The sequence below is a fragment of the Colletes gigas genome, unplaced genomic scaffold (genome assembly GCF_013123115.1).
Source record: "Colletes gigas isolate AHSC1104 unplaced genomic scaffold, ASM1312311v1 Colletes_gigas_Sc00007, whole genome shotgun sequence".
Taxonomy (NCBI): Eukaryota; Metazoa; Arthropoda; class Insecta; order Hymenoptera; family Colletidae; genus Colletes; species Colletes gigas.
The window spans coordinates 10,241,706-10,262,426 of NW_025106636.1; the positions used below are offsets into that span (position 1 = coordinate 10,241,706).

Below are 20,721 nucleotides of genomic sequence, written 5' to 3' on the forward strand. Positions count from 1 at the left end.
GAATTATTCTCGTCGCTCGCGGTATACTTCTTATCGAGAACGTAACGTATTTATTATGTCTATTAAGAGAAAGCGCTTGTGTGGGAGTAATTACTTAATGGCGTCGGGATAAGGCCTCGGGACCTAACGTCATACGTGCAGTGGCGTCGCAGAGTCGTGCGAACGAGCCCACAATTAAGTAATAATAACACCGGTCTTCGGTCGAGTTTAATCGCAGGATAAATAAATTTCACGGTCGATTCGACGGTCTGACGGTTATGATAAGAGATCTTTAAAGCGAGGGTTCGCGTGCCCGTTGACGAATCGTACAACGACGGCGTGCGCGAAACGCCACCGAGTTCCTGGGTTGATTTAAACGTTTTAACGTTCGACTCGGGCCGGCGATTCGGTTAATCGCGAATGAAAGCAAGAACTTTCGGATCGCGTTCCCAACGTTTCCCGCCTTCGAGTTTAATCCTTTCGGTTTTGGTACCAGGGGGGGAGGGGCCCACCGCGACCGAGCAACTTCTTTAATTCCATAAACTTTCCTTTCAGTGACTCCCGAATACATTAACGGACGAAGTAAGCCCGCTAAAACTGCAATTTATCTTGTGACCAACGCGCGATACGCCGCTCGACGTCGCGGCTGTTTCTTGCACGCCTACGAACTAAATGTTCTCGAGTGGCGCAACGTGTGCCCATAGTGTCCTCTCTTTGTGCCAGTTTCGTTTAATTTATGTTGTGAATTAATTCTGGCCGCGATTCAGAAATTTCGGACGAAGCGGGAACGCCCGAGTTATAATTTTAATTTCGGTTCGGCTTCCCAGCTTGATTAAAAATTTTTTAAAAGCGATAAACACTAATCGCGATGCTAGCCTGGGCTTCAGTTAATCGTAGATCGAACGTAAAATTTGAAGGAAACAGTGTGTAGTACGTGAATCCGCTTGCAGAATGAATTCAATAAAAAATGAATATGCAAAGGTCTTTTTCCTCTTCCGATTGTCAATTGTCTGCTGTTCGATGCTAAAGAATAAGTCATTTCACAATATACAGTCGTCGATCACGGGGTTTCGATCGAACAATGCAAGGAAAAAAGTACGAAAAATATTAGTCCGAAACTCGATTTCCTTGACTTTTATTCGATATCCACATCCCTTGCGCGAGCACGAACGCGAGTAACTGCATTTCCATTTCGTCTCGATCAAAATCGACCAACACGCCCGTCCCTTTTCAAACCTCCAGAAAAAAAAGCAAGCTCTAAGCAACGCGTCAACTATAAATCTCGCCCCGCGTCACAATAACTCGTTCTGCCCCAAATGTAAATGTCGCGGTCCACGGAAAGCCAACAAACAAACTTAGAAAAGGCCGGGAGCATCGTTACGCCATTCACCGAACCGTCTGTGATTATTCAAAGGGCCGTACGTGGCGAGAAATGCAATATTTATTGCAAACCGTATTCAACGAATTACGCTATTCAACTCCCGCGACGTACGTTCATATTTAACATATAAATGTATTATTTGACATTGTACGTATTCCACTCGACAAAAGGATAAAAAATTCAAAAGGAACCACGTGCCACAGACGCGCCGTTTTCTCGCAAAAGAGTGATGAAGTTTGGACCAATTATATCGCGTGCAGATCCCCCACTTCGTCTTCCACACCTATGCTGCCCTCTGACGAGCATCTTACAGAGCTTAAACGCACTGTGTGCACCAGTTGATATGCAGATGAAGTATATGACAGCGAGAAGTTAAATTCTACCTTCATACATAGAATGTTACACCTTAACTTGACTACCCTAAATATTTCGGGTATTTTTAATGCAAAATAAAAGAAACATCGACCTGGTATACAAAATGACGTGCTAAAATCGACAAATAAGTGGAAAAATATTTTAGAAAATATTCGGCGAATCGGTATCCCAAAATCGCGTATTCCCAGCACGAATACTTACGGGAACGAGCCACACAGCTTACAGGATAACCTGCCGCTATACATTCATAGCCACGGCTGGTAATCGCATTACAGAATCCCGGTTAAGTTACGTAATCTGAACATTTTGTAGAGCAGTGTGCTTTCTTGGACGCGTAGGGGAACTCGAAAGTTTGGAGTTCATGTTTCTTTCCTCGAGCACGAGCCGTATCCAATCCTCTTAGCGGTCTAAAGAGCTCCATGAGCCAAAAGCGTCGAACCATCGGTGTATTTTCAAAAACCAATTAGTTGTTTCGCGCGCTAATCGCTGAACTTCGGGCGCGACAGGTGAATTGTACGTATATAAGAGTCAGAACGGGGGGAAAGGGATGAGGCGAACACGTGATCGAAGTTCGGTATTGGTTAAAACTGGTTAGACTTGGGAAACTTCTCTGTGCTCGATTCGGTGAACCGGACTGGTCGTCGAGCTTGCTTTTCGCTGGTTCACTGTTTAATACAGAGAACGATGGCCCCTGAGAACTGCGAAAGACGAATTACGGCGCTGGACAACACCTGCTTCGTTCGTTGGACACTAGTGTCTCGCTATATGCATCAATCTGCGTTTCGATTGTTGCAACGGGGTCGCCCCCCACCACTGTTTATGGTTTCTAGGCGCGAGGCTGGCGACTGTGAACTCTAAATCCCACTGGACGTTCTTATTTCATCATTCCTACCATCAAATAAACTTTGGACTAAAGTATTTATATATTATCAAGACTTTAGATTCGAATGATTAAGAGAATGTCCAGAATTATGAAATAGCAGCTACAGAAATTGTGTTAATTATTTGTAGTTCCACAACTATTTGCCAGATACAAGTTATACTAAAGCAAATGGCCCAATGCTCGAAGCGTAGCTATTTAAAGTGAACATGAGCGTTCCAACTCCGAAGAAGTAGCTAGAAAGTTAAGACAGAAGATATTCGACCGTGGCAAATGTACCAAGCTACATAACCATTACCGAACTAATTAAAAGGTAATCTGGAAGTTTTGTTGAACGTGTCTACGTTTACCTAGTCCGATTTTAATTATAGCCTTGATCAATTGACTTTAACTGGATAATAATTGACTTCAAGTGGAGATCAACCGGCGTCTAGTAATCTGCCATACAAGGTTTCGGGTGCCCGATTGACTGGCGTGATTGGAATGCCTACGCGATGGTTCAGGTATGCTGACAAAGACGGAATGGAGCAGAACGGGGAGAGTAAACAAGAGCAGGAAGATGATTAGCGAGAACGCGCAAGACAGCATCAGCGAAATAGACCAAACGCAAATCAGGACTTTACGCCTCTGCCAGAGTTTCGAGTCTACGGACATATTGGAACGTTAGGGATATTGTAATAGAAACTAAAGTTTTCAAAGTTAAGATAGATTTTCATATCAGCGATGATTTAGGCTGATTGACTGATTTAAATCGTGGACAAACGCGGTTGAATCCTAACAGCTTTCATTTCTAAGGGCAGACGTTTACAGACTTATTATCAATGACCAACGTAAGCTACGTGACCCAATGGACAGGAGTTTAGTGTTTGCTCAAGGATTGGGCGAGATAAGCTTCTTAACTGCAAGGCATCATTGCCTTCCCACTCTATGGATTGGCCCTAGTTAGGTCTCCACCGCTCAAATTTAACTTTACCAACATTCCCTTCTACCCACAAGAGCTTCTGTATACTTTGGATCTCACAAATTCACTTTGGAGCATTATTACTTTCCCCGCCACTATGTGGCCTGCTGGTACGCGCAAATTAATGATCGTTGCCTTTCTACAGAATCTATATTCCGGAGATCTGATAGGAACGTAATAATTTCTACACAAAGCCTTCTTAGTACAGTACTGCTCCTTTTTTAGCAATCAAATCGAGATTAAATGGGTTTCCTATTACACAATAGTCGGCCATCCGAACTGGAGAAACGTGGATAGAAGCGGGAGCAATATAATTGCAAGAATCCGGGTCGCGGATTACGGCAATAAGCGAGGGAATACTGTAATTATTTTTTTCGCTCGTTTGAAAGAAGATAAAATGGGCAAACCAGCAACTTTGGGGGTCTGTATTTCATAAACAATCTCGAAACCGGCAAGATGATACGATGACCATTTTAAGTTTGCAAAGGCGGGACATTCGAATTGCGAAAAATGGACTAATCTAATAGTACGGTCTCGATTGATCTCGCAACGTATCGAAGTTGCTAATAGCCAGCTCGCACCGTGCACGAAATTATAGTAACGAACGAGCTGCTTCGCGTTCCCCAACGTAAATGCCGGTCGAATCGAAACCCATCGACGCAGCTCGCGAATCAAAGCACGCCTGAAATTATAGGAAATCTCGATGGTTCCATGCATAATTCACCAGCAAGCGATTATTGAAAATCGGTTTCTGGAGAAAGCAGCGAATCATAAATAACCCAGGATCAAATAATTCCAATATCAGTAGTCGAGGATGGAGGGGGGCAAAAATAGAAGAAAAGAAAAGCTGGGCATCTGCGTGGCTTCTATCGTTTATTGCTTGCAGTCGGCGGACGGACGGAGCGTTCGAGATCGTCAAGGAATCGATACAACCATCGACTCGATCGCGTTGACATTTTAATACGAGGGTTCTCCGTGGGGTGGGGAATTTTGTCGCAGGATACTTTGCCGGGAACTGAGTTCTACAAGCTCGCGCGCGTCCGTTGTTCTTTGTGACCATCGTCAAAGGCTTTCCATGGTAATTGATCGGTCATCCGTTTTCCATAGTTCATTGTTATCGCGCGCCTGCGCGCGTTTTCAATCTCCGCGAACCATTCATCTGACGTCCCGGCGAGCATAATGATTAATTAATGAGCCTGCTTTTCGGCGAATTAATGCCACGGTTTTCCCTTCGCCCAACTTCCGACGAAATCATCGCGTCGCTCGGACCCGAGTAAAAACCAGTTTGTTCGAACTGTTTGCTCTCCCGACTCGCGCCCTGTTTTTCCCATCTTGAGAATTTGCGATCTTCCCAGATCCCTTCTAATACAGGGTGTCGAAGAAAGTTGCAGCCAACTTCCGGGGGGCACGTAGCCTCGACGGCCATGGGAACGAGAAGATGGAAGAAATAGGGGAATCAAAGGATTAGAGAAGTTTGCTTTTTTGTCTATGCAGGGCGAGTTTAGGAACTGGGGCGCGTTGCAGCTCCTCTGTAAACGGGGCAAAAAATTCATACAGGAAAAAAGTCGAATCGTCAAAGAAAATAGACGACCTTTTTAATTAAAATGCATCGAAGTCGTCAAAATTAAATTGCTTGCTCCAATTGGACCAACGGCCAGCCCCGATCGGGCCATCGTCCAAGAACAAATACCATCGCGTAAACTTTCGGAATCGTAAAACGCGAATAAAGCTCCTTACGCGACCGCCGGGGATCGAAATGTTTATCTTTCGACCGCAATCGCTCCAATCCTTTTACTCCGCGACGCGAAAAACGACGCAGTGATTACCGGGCGTCATTTGCGACCGATTCTGAGTATTCAGGATTACGACACGGGAGCATCGTATCGAATGGCGCCGGGAGTTTTATCGGCCGGGGAATGATGAATAAATAACGCCTCGACGCGCCATCGTGCCATTCGCGATGACCGCCGGTATTAAATCTTCATGGTTGTCGCTCGGAACCGAGGAACACGACTATTTTATGATCACTGTCACTCGTTAACCGGTTCTTCCATTCCCGATGAAGATCTTTACAAACCACGGCAATGGAGATCCTCTTTATAACCAGTTGATTAGTAAATAATACTACTTCAAATCCTGGACAGTGATTCAATTGTTAGAAAAAAATAGAAAAGTTGAGGAATAAATTGCACACAGTGGAGGTTCTAGAGCAACATGGTATAATAGTTGCACTAGAATCCGAAATATCTCTAAATTCAGGAATAACATAGTAATACTTGACAGATAGTTCAACAGTTAAATATAGCAAGACCCTATGTAAAAATAGACCTTTATAGCAACATTTGAACGGCTGTACAGGATTTAAAGCACAACCCAAGTACAATCGTTAATAAAATTTGACGTTGGTTTTATGAGGGAACGACGCGTTTCAGTCTTTGCGTGGTACAATATACCTCTAGCTGTAAACACATCATCGTTGCTGTATTACCTGGCTCCACCCACTGTAAAATCCTACAGAGACCAATATCGTTCGATCACTCCCGTTTTATCTTTTACATTTACAGCAGCTTGATCGCCGGTGTGATTAATATTTTACGCGCCAACGTTTATTGGACGCGTAAAAAGCACGATGCATTGTATAAATATCGTATCGTGGAAGCGAGCGCCGATAACCACCAGACTGCATTATCGCGACATCCGACGTTTATCATCCCGTTTATTTAAACTAACGCTGAACACAACAATTGCATCGGACCATTATACGAACAAAAATGAAAAATAACTTCTGACGAACGCTTGACTGTTATCTGAAAAGGAATATAATGCACTCTGCCGTTGCAGTCTATTTTAGGCTCGAGGCAATGTTCTCCAAAATAGAGTTGCAATCATAGAGGTGCTGGAGGAAGCAAATTTGTTTTTGGACTAACATAGTGATACAAAACTGAATTCCCAGACACTATCCGACCGATTACAAAAGACTTGGAACACTTGACATTCGACTAATCATCATACCTATGATTTCCTGATGAGTCTAGAGCACATCGTGGAACGTGGAATACCGTATGGTGAAATTATCACCGATAGGAATATCTCTGTGTGAGCGATAAGAATGAAAAGGGAGGTTAAAATAGCAGAAAAGAATCGTCAGTAGGTGAAAGTAGCAAGTGTAGCGTTAATGAGCGAAGTTCGCGGCGAGGCCGATTTTCCGCGTTGGATGTTTGAGCTGTACCGCGTGACTTCATTAAACGCACGGGGTGCAGTGACGTTCGTCGAAAGATAAAACTCGACGCAGAAGGTACACATTATGCGGCGTGCAACGTGACATGGTGTATCGTAAAAGCGCGGGACGTCCCCTAATGATGCAAAGACCGGATGGTGGCGCAGCAATATTCTCTTTCGTTTCGCTCCTTTTTGGCCCCTCGTTGCCAACGTTCCTCTGACGCCAGATGGAAAATTCCAATAATCAGCAAACTCGCCTACGTGTGTACACTCGCGACCGGAAATTCGTTAGACGGCTATTGTGCATGTTGCTGGCGCCAATTAGTATTATTTCTCGTCCCCGCTCGCTTCGTCCACCGCGATATATTTATTTTACAGAATCGAAACGACGCTTCCGTTTCGCGGCCCCTTGATTGCTCCGTTCCTTCAGTGTTTCGTTAATTTCCGATCGTTTAAATATCTTGCGGTTTATTTAGCATTTACAGCGATAATTCGACGATTTTATTCGTCGAATCCCATCGCCCTTCGTCGCGTTCCCTAATCACCGAGTCACCCGTCCCTCGGTGGTCGGCTTTGTTGCTTCGCAATTGTATCTAAATGGATCTGATTTATTATCTTAATCATTGCTGTAACTCACTTCCATCCCCGTTTTACTTATTCCCGCCAAGTAACCCGCCGGTAATAATAACATTTGTCATTAATTACACGCATTAATTACAGCACGAGACGACGTTAATCATTATGATTAATCGCGCGGTGGTAATACCGCGCCGCGTTGCGCGAGTTCCACGTTTTGTTCTAATACATGCCCAAAAAATAGAGAGAACGATGTTCGTGTTTTAAAAATAAAAAATTACGAACAACCCCCATCGAGCGTGTAAATATTTGAACAGCGGACTATTTTCGTTTCATTTAAAGTTAAACATTTTTCTCCGCCCCGTATTTACATTTTCGCAACGGTGTTTTTTCATTCCATTTAAAATCAAAAAATCGTTTAAAAAAACAACAAAAATTCCTCTGTACAGTTCGCTAATCGGTGTAAATAATTTTACAGCATTTATTCCCTCCATATAAAATTTAAACATTATTTTTTGTATCGCGTTAAGTCCACGTCACTGGCCGCGAAACAAATTTTTTTTAAAACTCCGTGATTCGCCTCAAGGTTGAAGAATTTTAAACGATTTGACGCGATCGGCTTTGAAGTGGTGCCGCTGCTTGGAAACGCATCGTCAGCGTCGCTCGAAAGTATTTGAAAGGTTTGCTTCAAAGTTCAAAGTGCTTTCTTTTATATCGTTGCACGGCCATTTTCCACAAAATTAGAGAATCTCGAATGTTTGATAGCCTTTAGGTGATCTTACTTTAATTTTATATATATCTGATAACTAAATATATTTAATTTTATTAAAAATAATGGGTATCGTTTCGTGTTCTGTGTGAATGAATCGAATGTTTGATAGCCTTCAGGTGATCTTACTTTAATTTTATATATATCTGATAACTAAATATATTTAATTTTGTTAAAAAATGGGTATCGTTTCGTGTTCTGTATCTAATAATTAATGAGTTTTTAGGGAACAATGATCGATTGTAAAAAATTCTTGTGGCTACAGTAGTGCCCGGATATATGACAGCGAATCTATCCGCTTATATGATCGCGATCAATTCCCACCAAATCCTGATGCCAATAATTAAAGTTCCCTCGTTTCTTTTTGGTACTATGGGTGCGTAATCATAATAAACGGAGTGCATAAGCGTAGAATTTGTTAATTCTCTCACAATTATACGTTAAAGTACTTTTACGTGTAACATTGTAAGATGTACTTGGTGTTTTGAACGAAACAGTTTAGTATGATGTTAACTGGATGACAGAAAATAGATAATAGAGTGTTCCAATGGCGTAGCACGTAGGATAACGGGAGTACGGAGAGATTCCATTGTATTTGTAATACAGACTATCCCCGGACAGGTGATCTCTGATATCATGAGTTCGATCGGTCGGATATTCGAAAAAAAGTCACTTTCCCGTTCGAGCTGGCTCATGCATAGAAAGTGACGTCGTTTGTTCGTCGGGGGCATTAGCATTCGCGCGTTTCGACGGCTGAGAACCGCTGTTTCGTTCCGTGCATATCAACGGCAGCTGCTTGGTATTGGAGGTCTACCCCCCCCCCCCCCCGACCAACAGCTTCCGACGATAGCTGCTTCTCACGATCATGCGCCAATATCGTAAATACAGCCCTTAAAATTCCTTTAACTAATATTGCCCTCCGCCGCAATTGCAACGCCGCTCGCCGACGCCCGGCGTCCTACCCGATGCACTCGTCGCGCTTCTTTTAATTTGGAAACTTCGCCGGCGCGGCCGATATCGTAAATACGAAAGTTGAAAATACCTGGAAATTATTCCCTATACCGACAAATAAAACGCCACGGCGAAAGAAGGGAGAAGAAAGTGGCCAAGATATTCCGCTCGGAGGAGCACGAAGGGAAGATTCGTTCGCGCTGGAGATGGTACGGACTGTCGAGAATAACTGCTCTTGGCTGAATCGAGAACATGCCTAAGATATTGCGTCACGGATACAAAACTTCCTTGGGAATTCAATTATTACAAGGACGACGTTGCAATCTCTTCATCGTCCATTGCGCCTCTGATCGAAAGACACCTTTAAGGAGATCGAGACGAATACTAAACGTCAACGAAGACCGTACCGGCACTTCTAAGCGTTAAATTACCTATGATGCACGAAAAAATAAACGTGTAAAGAGAAACGAGTAACTGGAATTGATTCGGTAGTACTGGAAATGATTAAGGTAATCGAATTACGTTAATTCGACCGGTGCAGCAGTAGCCTGCACGGAACTATTCAGAATGGTACACGCATTTGGGCTCGTTAGAATTGTACACATATTTGAACTCGTTAGAATTGTACACACATTTGGATTTATTAGCACCGCACACACATTTGGGATTGTTAGAAATTATAGCATAGATAAGCTTCTGTTTACATACTTATCAGATAGAAAATCGCGAACAAACGTTAACTAGAAAAACAAATAGAAAGAAATATTAATAAACGCAGCGACAACGCAAAAGGTAATTCCAGATATGAAAGTCCTGATTGCGACCAAAAACATATTCGCAAAATGAATAAATAAATAAATAAATAAACAGAAACAAAATTTCAGTTTCCGATTACCCATAGCAGTGAATTTTACCCCAAAAATCCTTTTGAATGAAAAATAGATTTCTCTACGATTCGTACCGATATTAAATTTCGAATTTCCAAAAATAGTTTCCCCCGGTGAAAATAAATGGAAGCTAGCAGACTCGACTATATTAACTGATATAATCCTTTCGCGGACGAGTTTCGGGTTCTCGGTTTATCACCTAGACGTGTCCCCATTGTTCTTGCAACAATTCCTAAGTCTAGAGAGCCGGGGGTCGAAGAAATCTGGAAGTCCACTCTGTGACAGGTAGTTAGGGATCGTGACAGTTGCTCTGGAAGTTGTCGGGGTTGGATCCTCCCTTTGGAAATCCAGCTGGCCAAGTCGGACATACACAATTCAGGATTTTACGTGTAGCGGTAACAGGGTACTCCGCGGTTCGTTGACGCTACACGCACCATGGGACGGCTAGCTGGGAAGAGGTGGAGTGGGGTGGATGGTGCATGTACAAATGTAGTAGACCAGAGGAGGAAGACGGGGGCGCCGGCGAAATGCGGGCAAATAGGGAAAGAAGAGCGCCAGCGTGGATGAAGGGTGGCTGACAGAGAACGGAGCCGGCGACAGAACGACGAGGAGAGGACAGGGTGGGATGAAAAGGGGCGTGGGTGGAACAAGGACACGTTGCAACGAGATTCTAAAATAAATCTATTGGATTTCGAATTTGAATACGGGATCCGACCGTGGTGAATGCTGTATTACAAATGGAACGGAATAGAGCTGGTCTAAGCACGCCAGTCGCGAGAATCTGGCTCGCTGGGACGTACAGGGTGCTTCTCAAGTAAGCGAAACACCGCCAGGTTTCTCCCAGGGTCTCCCAAGACGCGATTAAAATCTACATTTTAGGAGTCTGACCAGATCGGGGTCTTAAAAATTGGGTGACGTTTCAGAAAATCGTGCAGGTACCTCGCGATTGCTAGGATGAAAGGTAAATTGCTGCAAAGCGTCTGCATATTGATATTCGAGTTACTTATTCGCGTTAAAAATCTGTCGAATCTATCGTAATGTGTTCAAATGGTCCACGATGGGGTTTGGGTGGCTCACAATGAGCTGCACTGCTCGTAAGGAGCAAGGCTTATGATAAGATCCTTACAGCAGTACTTAATTGCATTTGGATTATTGTGCGACTGTAACAGAGGAGATATAGTGAACATTCCACGTATTGATTTACCTTCTAACGATGGAAATTTGCCATTTGTATTAAAACGTCGACAGTGCACCATTATTCCAGCTTTTGCCGTGACTATTAATAAATCTGAGACAGGCGTACAATCAGGTAGGAATTTTTCTTAACTAACCGGCATTTTCTCACGGTCAGCACCTTGTGGCCTTATTCCGTGCAAGAAAATGAAACAATATTAGGATTTCTATTGCTCGGACAAGGTGGCAAAAGAAAACCTTTTAAAAGGTGGTAGAATTTTCGCACAAAATGCAGTTTAATTGACCAGTGGCTTTTATTGCAAGTTGCTACTGAACCAAAGAGACCACTCGCAGATCCAGAACAAAATGGAGTTCCGAGTGGTCTTAAAGCCAAATGGCACGTAAATTCCGCGTCAAGAGCTACGAATTAATATCAAATCCTTCGATTTTGGGATGGAAAAGGATTCGAGCGTCTGAACAGGGGCGGGAAAATTAAAAGGTAGCTACCGACCGATGGAAAATTAGGAGGTACTGCGAGGAACAGATAAGAGGATAGGCCTATTGCGAGACGAGGGCGAAGGGTGGAAGAGATTCGGGATACAGTGGACATAATATATGCAATTGGGACGAGCAGCGTGTAGGGTGGTGGCTTGCTGGTCGATTATGCGTGGTGGTGAATGGTGAGGAGTCGTGGAAGCCGTGCACAGAGGCCGGCAATACCGTCAACCTACGCAGATGCTATGCATGTCAGGTATTATATGGTATTTAGCGTGTGTCTGCTGCCACTACACACCCCGTTGCTTAACATTCTGCACCTGGAACTCCGTCGTAACGCGTGTCCTCGGGGATCCGGTCGATTCCTTCGCTAGTTTTCTTTCCGTGGACCGTCCGAGCACTCGAACGTTAAACCAAGTGAGCCAAAAATGTTCGAACCTCGCAATTTCTGCCACTTTTTCTCGCGACCGTTGTCTCGAACTAGGCCACCCGGATACGGTTCGATACGCTCTCAAAATCTACTCCCACGGAAGTGCTTCTTCTGTGCGTATATTTGCCGCGATACGCCCACCGTGACCAACTTTTCAGCTTGGATATACGGGGTGTCCAGCGACGCGGCCGATAAACTTCGATCACCGAGCCGTTCCGAACGGATCTACATCTATCTCTCTATGCACCAGATGAGAATCGAATAATATTTTTTATAATCTCTCGAACACGAGAATAAAGTTTTACGAACACTTCGTCGGACTCCCTGTACGATTTCGAAACTTGTTAGTCCACGATTGTGCAAAAACGTGGTTATAATTGCTTTGCAATTAACCTTAAAATGGTCTACAACCGAAACGTCGTATGAAACATTTTTTAATTATTAATAGAAAGTGTACGAGCAAATATTGGTCCCCATTAGAGTTGATAACGGTTTGCTGCTGGAATAATTGGAACCAAAATTGCTACTGAAAATACAAAATCACGAATATAATAATTGATATAATGAGTTACCTTTTTCTCAATATTACTTTCGTTTCTGTTCTGGGATTCAATTAAAACTTTGCAACGTATCGATATCGAAGAAGAGATACCAACACTGGGGGGGGGGAACAAAATATGAGGTTTCAAATCACATACCAGTAAGAACGACGATGTATCACATATTTTTCTTCTTTTCCTTTCATTTCTCTTTCTGCCTTCTCTTTCTTTGTTGAATCTTACGGATGAGTTTCAACAACGAAAGGAATTAAATTGCTTTCCTTCTACCGTGGTTTTATCGCGACCCCGTATACCATAGTTAGCTCGTAACATCCATGTATCATAACCGAATCACGTTTACAATAGATGAGACATATTATTAAAAGGGAAACCTCGTTTCTTACGTTCTTAAACCTCATCTTCGAAGAGTCTCGACGTCCCATAGAAATCTTATCAATTAATAATTATTCTGTGTACTATAGCTGCTTTACAATAGCAGCGTTTTTGCGATTGCTCGGCACGGGATGGCGCCTCTAAAAACTTTTAAACGCCGAAAGTGCCGGTGATTTGACAATTTCCTGCGAACTTCCATTCCTCTTTAATCGTCAGCTAGTCACGCGTCACGGTATCGCGCAATTTGTATTCGTTTCGTCTATCGGCGTCATCAGCTTCCTTTTATGACCGAATGTAAATGGCCTGCAGGTGCGACTATTGATCGAAACTTATCGCCGCGCGGTAATTTCGTGGCCGGGGCCGGTCAAAATTTATTCGCAATTCTACGTGACAGCGAGATTTTCGTTTCCAGCCCGACCTCCAGATCCGGGGGACAGAGGCGATTCTATTCACAGCGTCTGAAGTTACGGCGGAGGATCGTAAACGAGCACCGCGACGTGTAAATGCTACGTTACCTTCTGGTAATCGGTGGCCAGTAGAAGATACTTCCGGTCGGCCGAGAGTTGATGGTCGAAACTCGACGACAGCGCCTGGAACCGGGTAAAGGAAGAGCAACAACAGTTAATTGTTTTTCTTGTTGTTTATGAATCGATCGAGCAACATTTATCTCCACATCGTAACGATGGGATCGCGAAATGTCTCGATCTTATCTGAATTTATTCGAGTCGCGCGTCTCGACGGGAAAGACACTCGCGATAAAACGTTCCTCGGCGATCGCGTAATGACAAGAAAAATATTCCTAACACGTTCCACTCACCGTGTTAGTGGTGTTCAGGATTATCTTTGGCTCCCTCGACGTGACGTTATAGATCACGAGATTTTCGGCTTCGTCGCGATAGAGTATCTCGTTTCCTGGAACAGAAAGATAACAGATATTTTTCTACGCGGAAAAATACACGATGCGAAAAAATCACTCGATAAATACGCCACTCGGACGTAAATAACATTTGTTCCTACGCTTCCGTAACCAAATAGCTCATATAAACCTTGGATCGATGTTGGAATTTTACGGTCGTTCTCTGATTTTTGTACGATATACCCTCCGCTGTTCTCACCCTGTTTATTTCACGATTTTGGTCGAGCGAATGCTCCGGACGTTGGTAGACATTTTTTAACTCGCGTCTGTTCTCACGTTCGTTCGGTACGATTGCTGCTGCCAACTGGTGGGCCCCACGCTGGGTCCATCGACCGTGCCAGGCACGCGGCCAATCAGAGAGCTTGAACGCGGCCCTAGATTGGAAGGAATTGTTGTCTCAGCGAGCACGTAGCGACCGTACTATTTCCTTTGTTGAGGATACTCGGGTCGAACTAACGACAATGATCAATAGGAGAACAATATATATCTTTCTCTTTCTCATACTACAAGGATTTTGAAGTTGTATAATGCTGTTCAACACCGTTTCAAAGACTTCTGTCTCCAAGAAATCTACGCACCGAGCGATCTACATACGAGAGACTATTACAGTAAAATTCCGATGTTTTTTTTCACCAAAAATGATTATAATTGACCCTAACAATCGAAAATAATTTTTCCAGACCCCCCCATCCACCTATCGATTTTTCTTAAAACTTCGTTTTTTATTTTGTTTGTACGTATTCTAAGTTAGGTTTTGGGTTAGGTGTTTTTATAATGGGTACACCTCCACGGCTTCACCACTTTACATTACGCGGGAGTAGTCGACACTAGACTGAAATTTCCACGCGGGTTAGTACTAGGATTATAGAGTAATTAACAAATGAAACAATATTGCGGCGTAAGACGAGGTAATTTTGAGGTATAGCTCGTGATTAACATGACGATTCTATGACGTCAGGAAGCATTATTGCAGGAAACAATGCTTATAACTCGTAATGACGCCAAGTTGCTTGGTTCGCCTTCGGGCAAACAGAAGCTTTCAGAGTTTGGTTAGCCGCGTTAGGAACACCCACAACTCCAAGATTCCATCTGTTATGACAAGCTTAGTCACGGATAGAACTTACCAAGCGCGCCTAATTGCACAGCAATAAAATATGATACCCTCGAATTTTCAATCTTTCCTTATTGATCTATGTATATTTTACTACGTTGTTTGGATAATTTTTACTTGTCCAAAGTAAACTGTACATTACTCTCAAGAAAAAGAATTCACCTGTTATTATGAATATTATAAACATGCACGCAGAGTATTTTTATTGTTACAATAATTTGAATAAACATCGAGGACATCTCCAGACGAGGAAAATTGGCATGATATAAGAATAGTATATAGCCATGTCCCATAATTTTGCCGCGGTAATGTATACGTCCTTACTCTTCCACTCGGCCATCCATCCCGATCTATCCCAATTAATCCTTCTAATCCGAACGTCTAGCCTCAATTAAGCAGCATTAGCGAAGTTTCGCCGCAACGAAATCAAACCTCAATAATCCTCCTTTAACCATTAATTACTTCTATTACCAATTAGCCTGAATTAACAAGGCTTCACCGTCGCCCGTAATCCCGCGGCAAAGTACACCTGTAACCGATATCCGGTTTCCATCCTCGACATCCAACGAATATACATCGATCGACGGCGATCGCCCGCGGACATTTTTCCGAAACGCTTCCTTGTCGCGTTATTGCTTCATGCGACGTGACATAAACTACGACCCGTCGCTCTGGCGGATCACGGCAGCTTTTAATATCCGGCTTGACCCCGGTATAGGCGGACCACTGCGGTAATTCACGCACAGGGTCGTACGGTGGCCACCGTTTCGAACTATAGGACCTAGATATTTGTTCTGGACGAGAGTTGCACGATGCAACAACGCCATTTTCATTAAACCACCTTTGGATCGCTATGATCGAACATTGATCACTTTTTTAAGTGGATGTTCACGAATGTTCGTTCTAATCTCGTTGAAATTATCATTGTGCATTGCTGATTCTTAAAATGAACCCCAGATGTGATCCGTAAGTTGAACATTTCCGTCCCTCCCAACCCCTTAAACTGAAACATTAACCAATGAAAAGTACGCGTGTGATATTTCCCAAAGCTCCATACGAGTGATAGAATCGAGTGAGAGGATATTCCGAATGAAGGAGTACGTCGATTTCGATGATACTCGAGGATAAGAACTTTAACGAACCACCATATGTATCAGGTTACAGGTGAACGAACCTGTTTCGCTCATTTACATAGCGATCCACTCGATCGCTTCATATTTCATAGGCCGGCGAGTCTATCGACGCACCCACACACGCGCTGTTACAAAGCATAATTTTGGAGCGTGTAGAGGATAGGGCACGTAGACGCACACGGCATCATGTTGCGCACCGTTTCGCGTGCACCGCTGCCTGTAAAATCCACGTCGACGCGGGATTCGCTTGGATAATGCGCCAGCCTTTACTCGTTCCAGCTGACATGCGGTTTTCGTGCAATTTCTTATGAGGTAATGAAACCACCGCGGATGTACACGGTGCTTTTTGCGAAACGCACTCAAACATTTCATTCTGGATGTCTGACGAGGAGAGGTCGCGGCCGAGGAAGCCTCTTTTTCAACCGGACCGCACGAGAAAACCCTTTCGAAGGTAAAATACCGCTCAATGTGTGAACCAACCATAAAGGATGGTTCTAGGAACAGGTGATCGCTAAGTCGAGTAAATTTAAGCGCTCAAGGATGTTACGTGTGTTGCTCATAAGTCCATCTTTTGGATAGACCAGTTTGGAGTGTTTGAGAGTGTTTAACAAACGATAGGACTCTTCGCCTTGGTTTGAATTTAGGATAGACGCGTGTATCGAGGGTGTTATGCTCGTTGCTGTTGAGTGTGGTTTTGGGATAAACGAATTTAGATTGTTTGAAAGTGTTTGACTTTAAAATAGAGTTCTTCGTTTGGGTCTAGAGTCGAGATGCACGTGCTTAGCAGAGTGCTAAAGTACTGAACCTGAACTCGGACTAGGAACAGACATGTCCAGGCTGATAAATCCAAGTGTCCAGTATTTAAACTTGAGACGAACATGTCTGGGTCGACCAAGTCAAACATCCAAGTGCTTATATCGTGTTTTACGTCACTGCCTGCGGGTCTAGGCTCGGAGAAGACCTGTCCAGGTCGCCAAATCCGAATACCCAAGGGCTTAGCCAAGTTAAGGAAACTGTAGCCAGATTCAGGTTTGGGATATAGACATCTAGGCCGCCCAATTCAAGCATCCGGGTCTTTATGAAGTGTTGCAGTGCCTCCCGTGAATCTAGGCTTGCGACGGATTAGTCTAAGTCACGCGATCCAACTGTCCAGGCTACGCTATCCTAGTATTTCGCTCGGACTAGACCGTGCATACACGTTTCGATCGGGGAACCGTCGAAGGATGAATGCATAAAGGATGATTCCCGAGGAGGGTAGCTACTTTTTCGCGCGAGTGGCGTCTTGAGCGGATCGAGCAACATCTCTGAAAGTCATCCAGCGCGCTTATCTCGATTTTAACGAACCCCTGCACCCGTGCTACGCATAATAGCGGAATAGTTCAAAAAACGCTGACATACCGATAGCCGTGTTAGCGTCTAATTTGCGTCATCGCGTCAGAGTGCTTGCACCTATACCACTTTCGACCCTAACGAATGCACGCTTCTCTCGCCCCCCCTGGCCTATCGTTCTGCCAGCGTCGCGTATTAATCGAGTTCGTTCGTACGGGAATAACGCTGGCACCGCACAGAGTGTTTTATAAGTGGCAGGCCACGTAGGCGCTCCGCACGTGAATAATTACACTCAACAGAGCCTTTTCCTCGCATAATTTCTCTGTAAATAAATCGACGTCTGTGTACGCGGCAGCCTGACTCGGCGATTGTTTCGTGGATCCTGGATGAAAGAGAGGAAAAAAAAAAAAATACGCCTTTACAAATCGACCGTGTTCACCGATGATTAATTAACGAGCCTCGTCGATACCGCGGAAAATATACAAGCGTCGTGGAAACGGTCTGGAAATGGGCGCGATTTTTCAAGGGAAACGTTCGAACGGAATTATTTCGCGACCACCGATGCAAATCCGCGAACCTTGAAAGCTTGAAAATCAGAAATTCCATTTCCATACCATTAACGGTACTTTCGCGGAACCGTATATTTTATTTCTCGTCTCTATCGCGTGGGAAATACTATGAATCGAAGCCTGCGGTTACAAAGGCTCCGTTAATTTTTATCTCTTTTTTTTTTTGGTAATACCTTTAAAAAATTGTATTTATTATCGAGCACGGGAGCTGCCCGAATTTTTAAATTCGCCAAACGCTGGGGCAATCTTTTTCCGAGAGCAATTCGTTAGGGGAAAAATTGACAACCGATGCCCGTATGATGGTATGAAAAATTGCCTGTTTCAGTCTGCGACAGAATTGATAGCCCATCGCCGTGGAAAAAAAGACAAACGAGTCACGAAACAAAGGGAAATTAATAATGTTTCCAGCCGCAAGTGCTTCCGTGTCGTGACAGATTTAACAAATTCCCCCTCCCTCCCCTCCAAAAAAAATCCGCGACGAAATCAACAATAATCAGGGAGAATGTATAAATTACGTTTCGCGACGATTTATGAACCGTCGATTAATTTGTATTCAACGGGGCGCGCGAATGCGATATCAAACAAACGCTTAACTCGTCGGTTGATGTATTCCGCGACGCGTTGGCAACCATATAACGCGAAATGGAGCTTAGCAAGCAAGAAAAGTCGCGGTACGACCGAGTCCAGCTTATGGGCTGAGTGTTTAAAGTGAATGATGCCATTTAGAAAGAGGAACGATCTCTCACAGTCGTTGCTGCTTGCGCATGCTTTTATAAGAAACTCTCAACGACGTGTTGTAAACTGAGGAAAACGCTTAGCGTACTGCTGCTGGCAGCGATCTTGGGAACGAGGAAGCGTTTGACCTTCCGGAAGTACCCGGTAAAAGATAACTGAGCACAAATTCTCGAGGATCAGACAGCTTAAATTTCGCGTGATCCAGTTTTGAGGATCAGAACTTGTCATTTTGAAAATACAGATACGCTGTCAGGGATCTCGAAACACTGAGCTTTTAATTTTTAACGTTCCAACGCATTGATCTTGCAAACTCGTAAGCTCTAGGCTCAGGAAATCGTGAAAGTTGTAAAATATATAATATTGAGTGTTGAATCATTCAATTTAGAGAGCTCTAATTATTTAATAGCTTTGTTTTTTAATTTCCATAAGCTTTAATATTGAGCCCTGAAAACATCTGAGAGCTTAATTGCTTAAATTTTGAAATCTTAAGGTAGTCAGAGCTCAAAAGCTCTAACCTTGACTTCTCCAAAGTACTACTTCTCACCCTTCACAAGTCTTAATAATGAGAGTTAAATATATCTCAATTTGGCGAGCTTAAGAGCTGCACCTCTATACGTTAAGAGCTCTAATTTCTTGAAGGTTCGAAAGCTCCAATTTTGGAGTTCAAAAGAACTATTTTCGAGACTCTAAGATCGAAGATTTACGAGCTCCGATGTTCAGTTTGAGCTTAAGCTTTGAGCGCTTGTTAAGGGCTCGAATTAACTAAAAAAGAAGACGGTTCGGTGTTCTAACCATAAACCATCCCCCTGTCGGAAATTCGTTCTTGGCCGCCATGAAACCCATGTGCCCGTAATTGTATTTACCTGTAAGTACCCGGGCAGCCCATCCCCGGGACGAAAGCTCGTTTTCTACAAATGGAAGTCTCTTGTATCCAGCCGGCCATTACGCGTATATCATCATCCGCGCCGGAGGTAACCAACAAACGACGACTACCGAATACTTGACGCGATCCTCGTAGGTAGCACCGACGGTCGCGACAAAAAGACGGACCGTGTCAGCTCGTAACGATGGAGTGGCAAACATCGGAGAATAAAAAGTATTACGGACACAACCAGACGACGAACAGAGACGAGATCCGCCCTGTGGGACCTGTTACCGAAAGATAACGACGGATCCCTGTACAACGAGCGGTCGTTTCAAATGACGTGCTGTTCCTCGCCATTACGGACATCTGGACGAATCGCGGCCCTCTATGGGAAACGTCGAAACGTCCCACGAGCGTGCTACAACCCCCCTCAGCGCGGCGTATTAGCCCCCTGAATACAGCCGGTAGCCTGGAAATAATGGTCGCGCTTTATGCCGACCGTAAAATCTATGCGTTCGATATTTATGTATTCATCTCTCGATCACGTTCCACCGGGGATGTTGCGTGTCACGAATATACGTATTAATTCAGGAAAGATGAGGGGTGAATACATTTCGTCGCCACCACCCCTTTCGGCGACCGGGGATCTATTTCAGATTTATTTCTTTGACGACGAATCTGCCCTTCTGATTGATTTGTTTTCCACTCCCGCGCGGGGGGAATCGGGAGATATTTACTCGAGCTGATGGAATTTATGATGGGGCAAGGCAGTTCAAATGTAGGCGCGCTCACCGCCAGAGGGACACCCGGCCTTCGCCTCTCTCACAAGTACTCGCCATCGAATGTCTAAGGCAAGGGCTGCTAGGGTTACCTTACCGATGAATCCCACAAGACGTTTAAACTTAGTAAAATAAACATTCTATTGAAATCAGAGCTTAACTCGAGATAGATAAAAAGGTAGGTGAAGTTTGACTAGAAAGATAAGTGAAAGGGGAAACAATCGTCGGGAGAAATTGCAGCACGATCAAAGTATAACTATCAGCGGACGATGTTTC

The 20,721-nt window shown here is 43.9% G+C and overlaps 1 protein-coding gene across 7 annotated transcripts in view; it reads right to left on the reverse strand.

The window, feature by feature from the left end:
- Window positions 1-20,721, reverse strand: part of LOC122396135 (venom dipeptidyl peptidase 4-like) — a 203,844-nt gene that overhangs the window by 136,405 nt on the left and 46,718 nt on the right. For all 7 annotated transcript variants that reach the window (XM_043394280.1, XM_043394279.1, XM_043394276.1 and 4 more), the window contains 2 exons: window positions 13,826-13,920; window positions 13,524-13,598 (listed from right to left, as the gene is read on the reverse strand). In XM_043394280.1, the coding sequence (XP_043250215.1) occupies window positions 13,524-13,598; window positions 13,826-13,920 (170 nt within the window). The remainder of the gene's footprint in view (window positions 1-13,523; window positions 13,599-13,825; window positions 13,921-20,721) is intronic.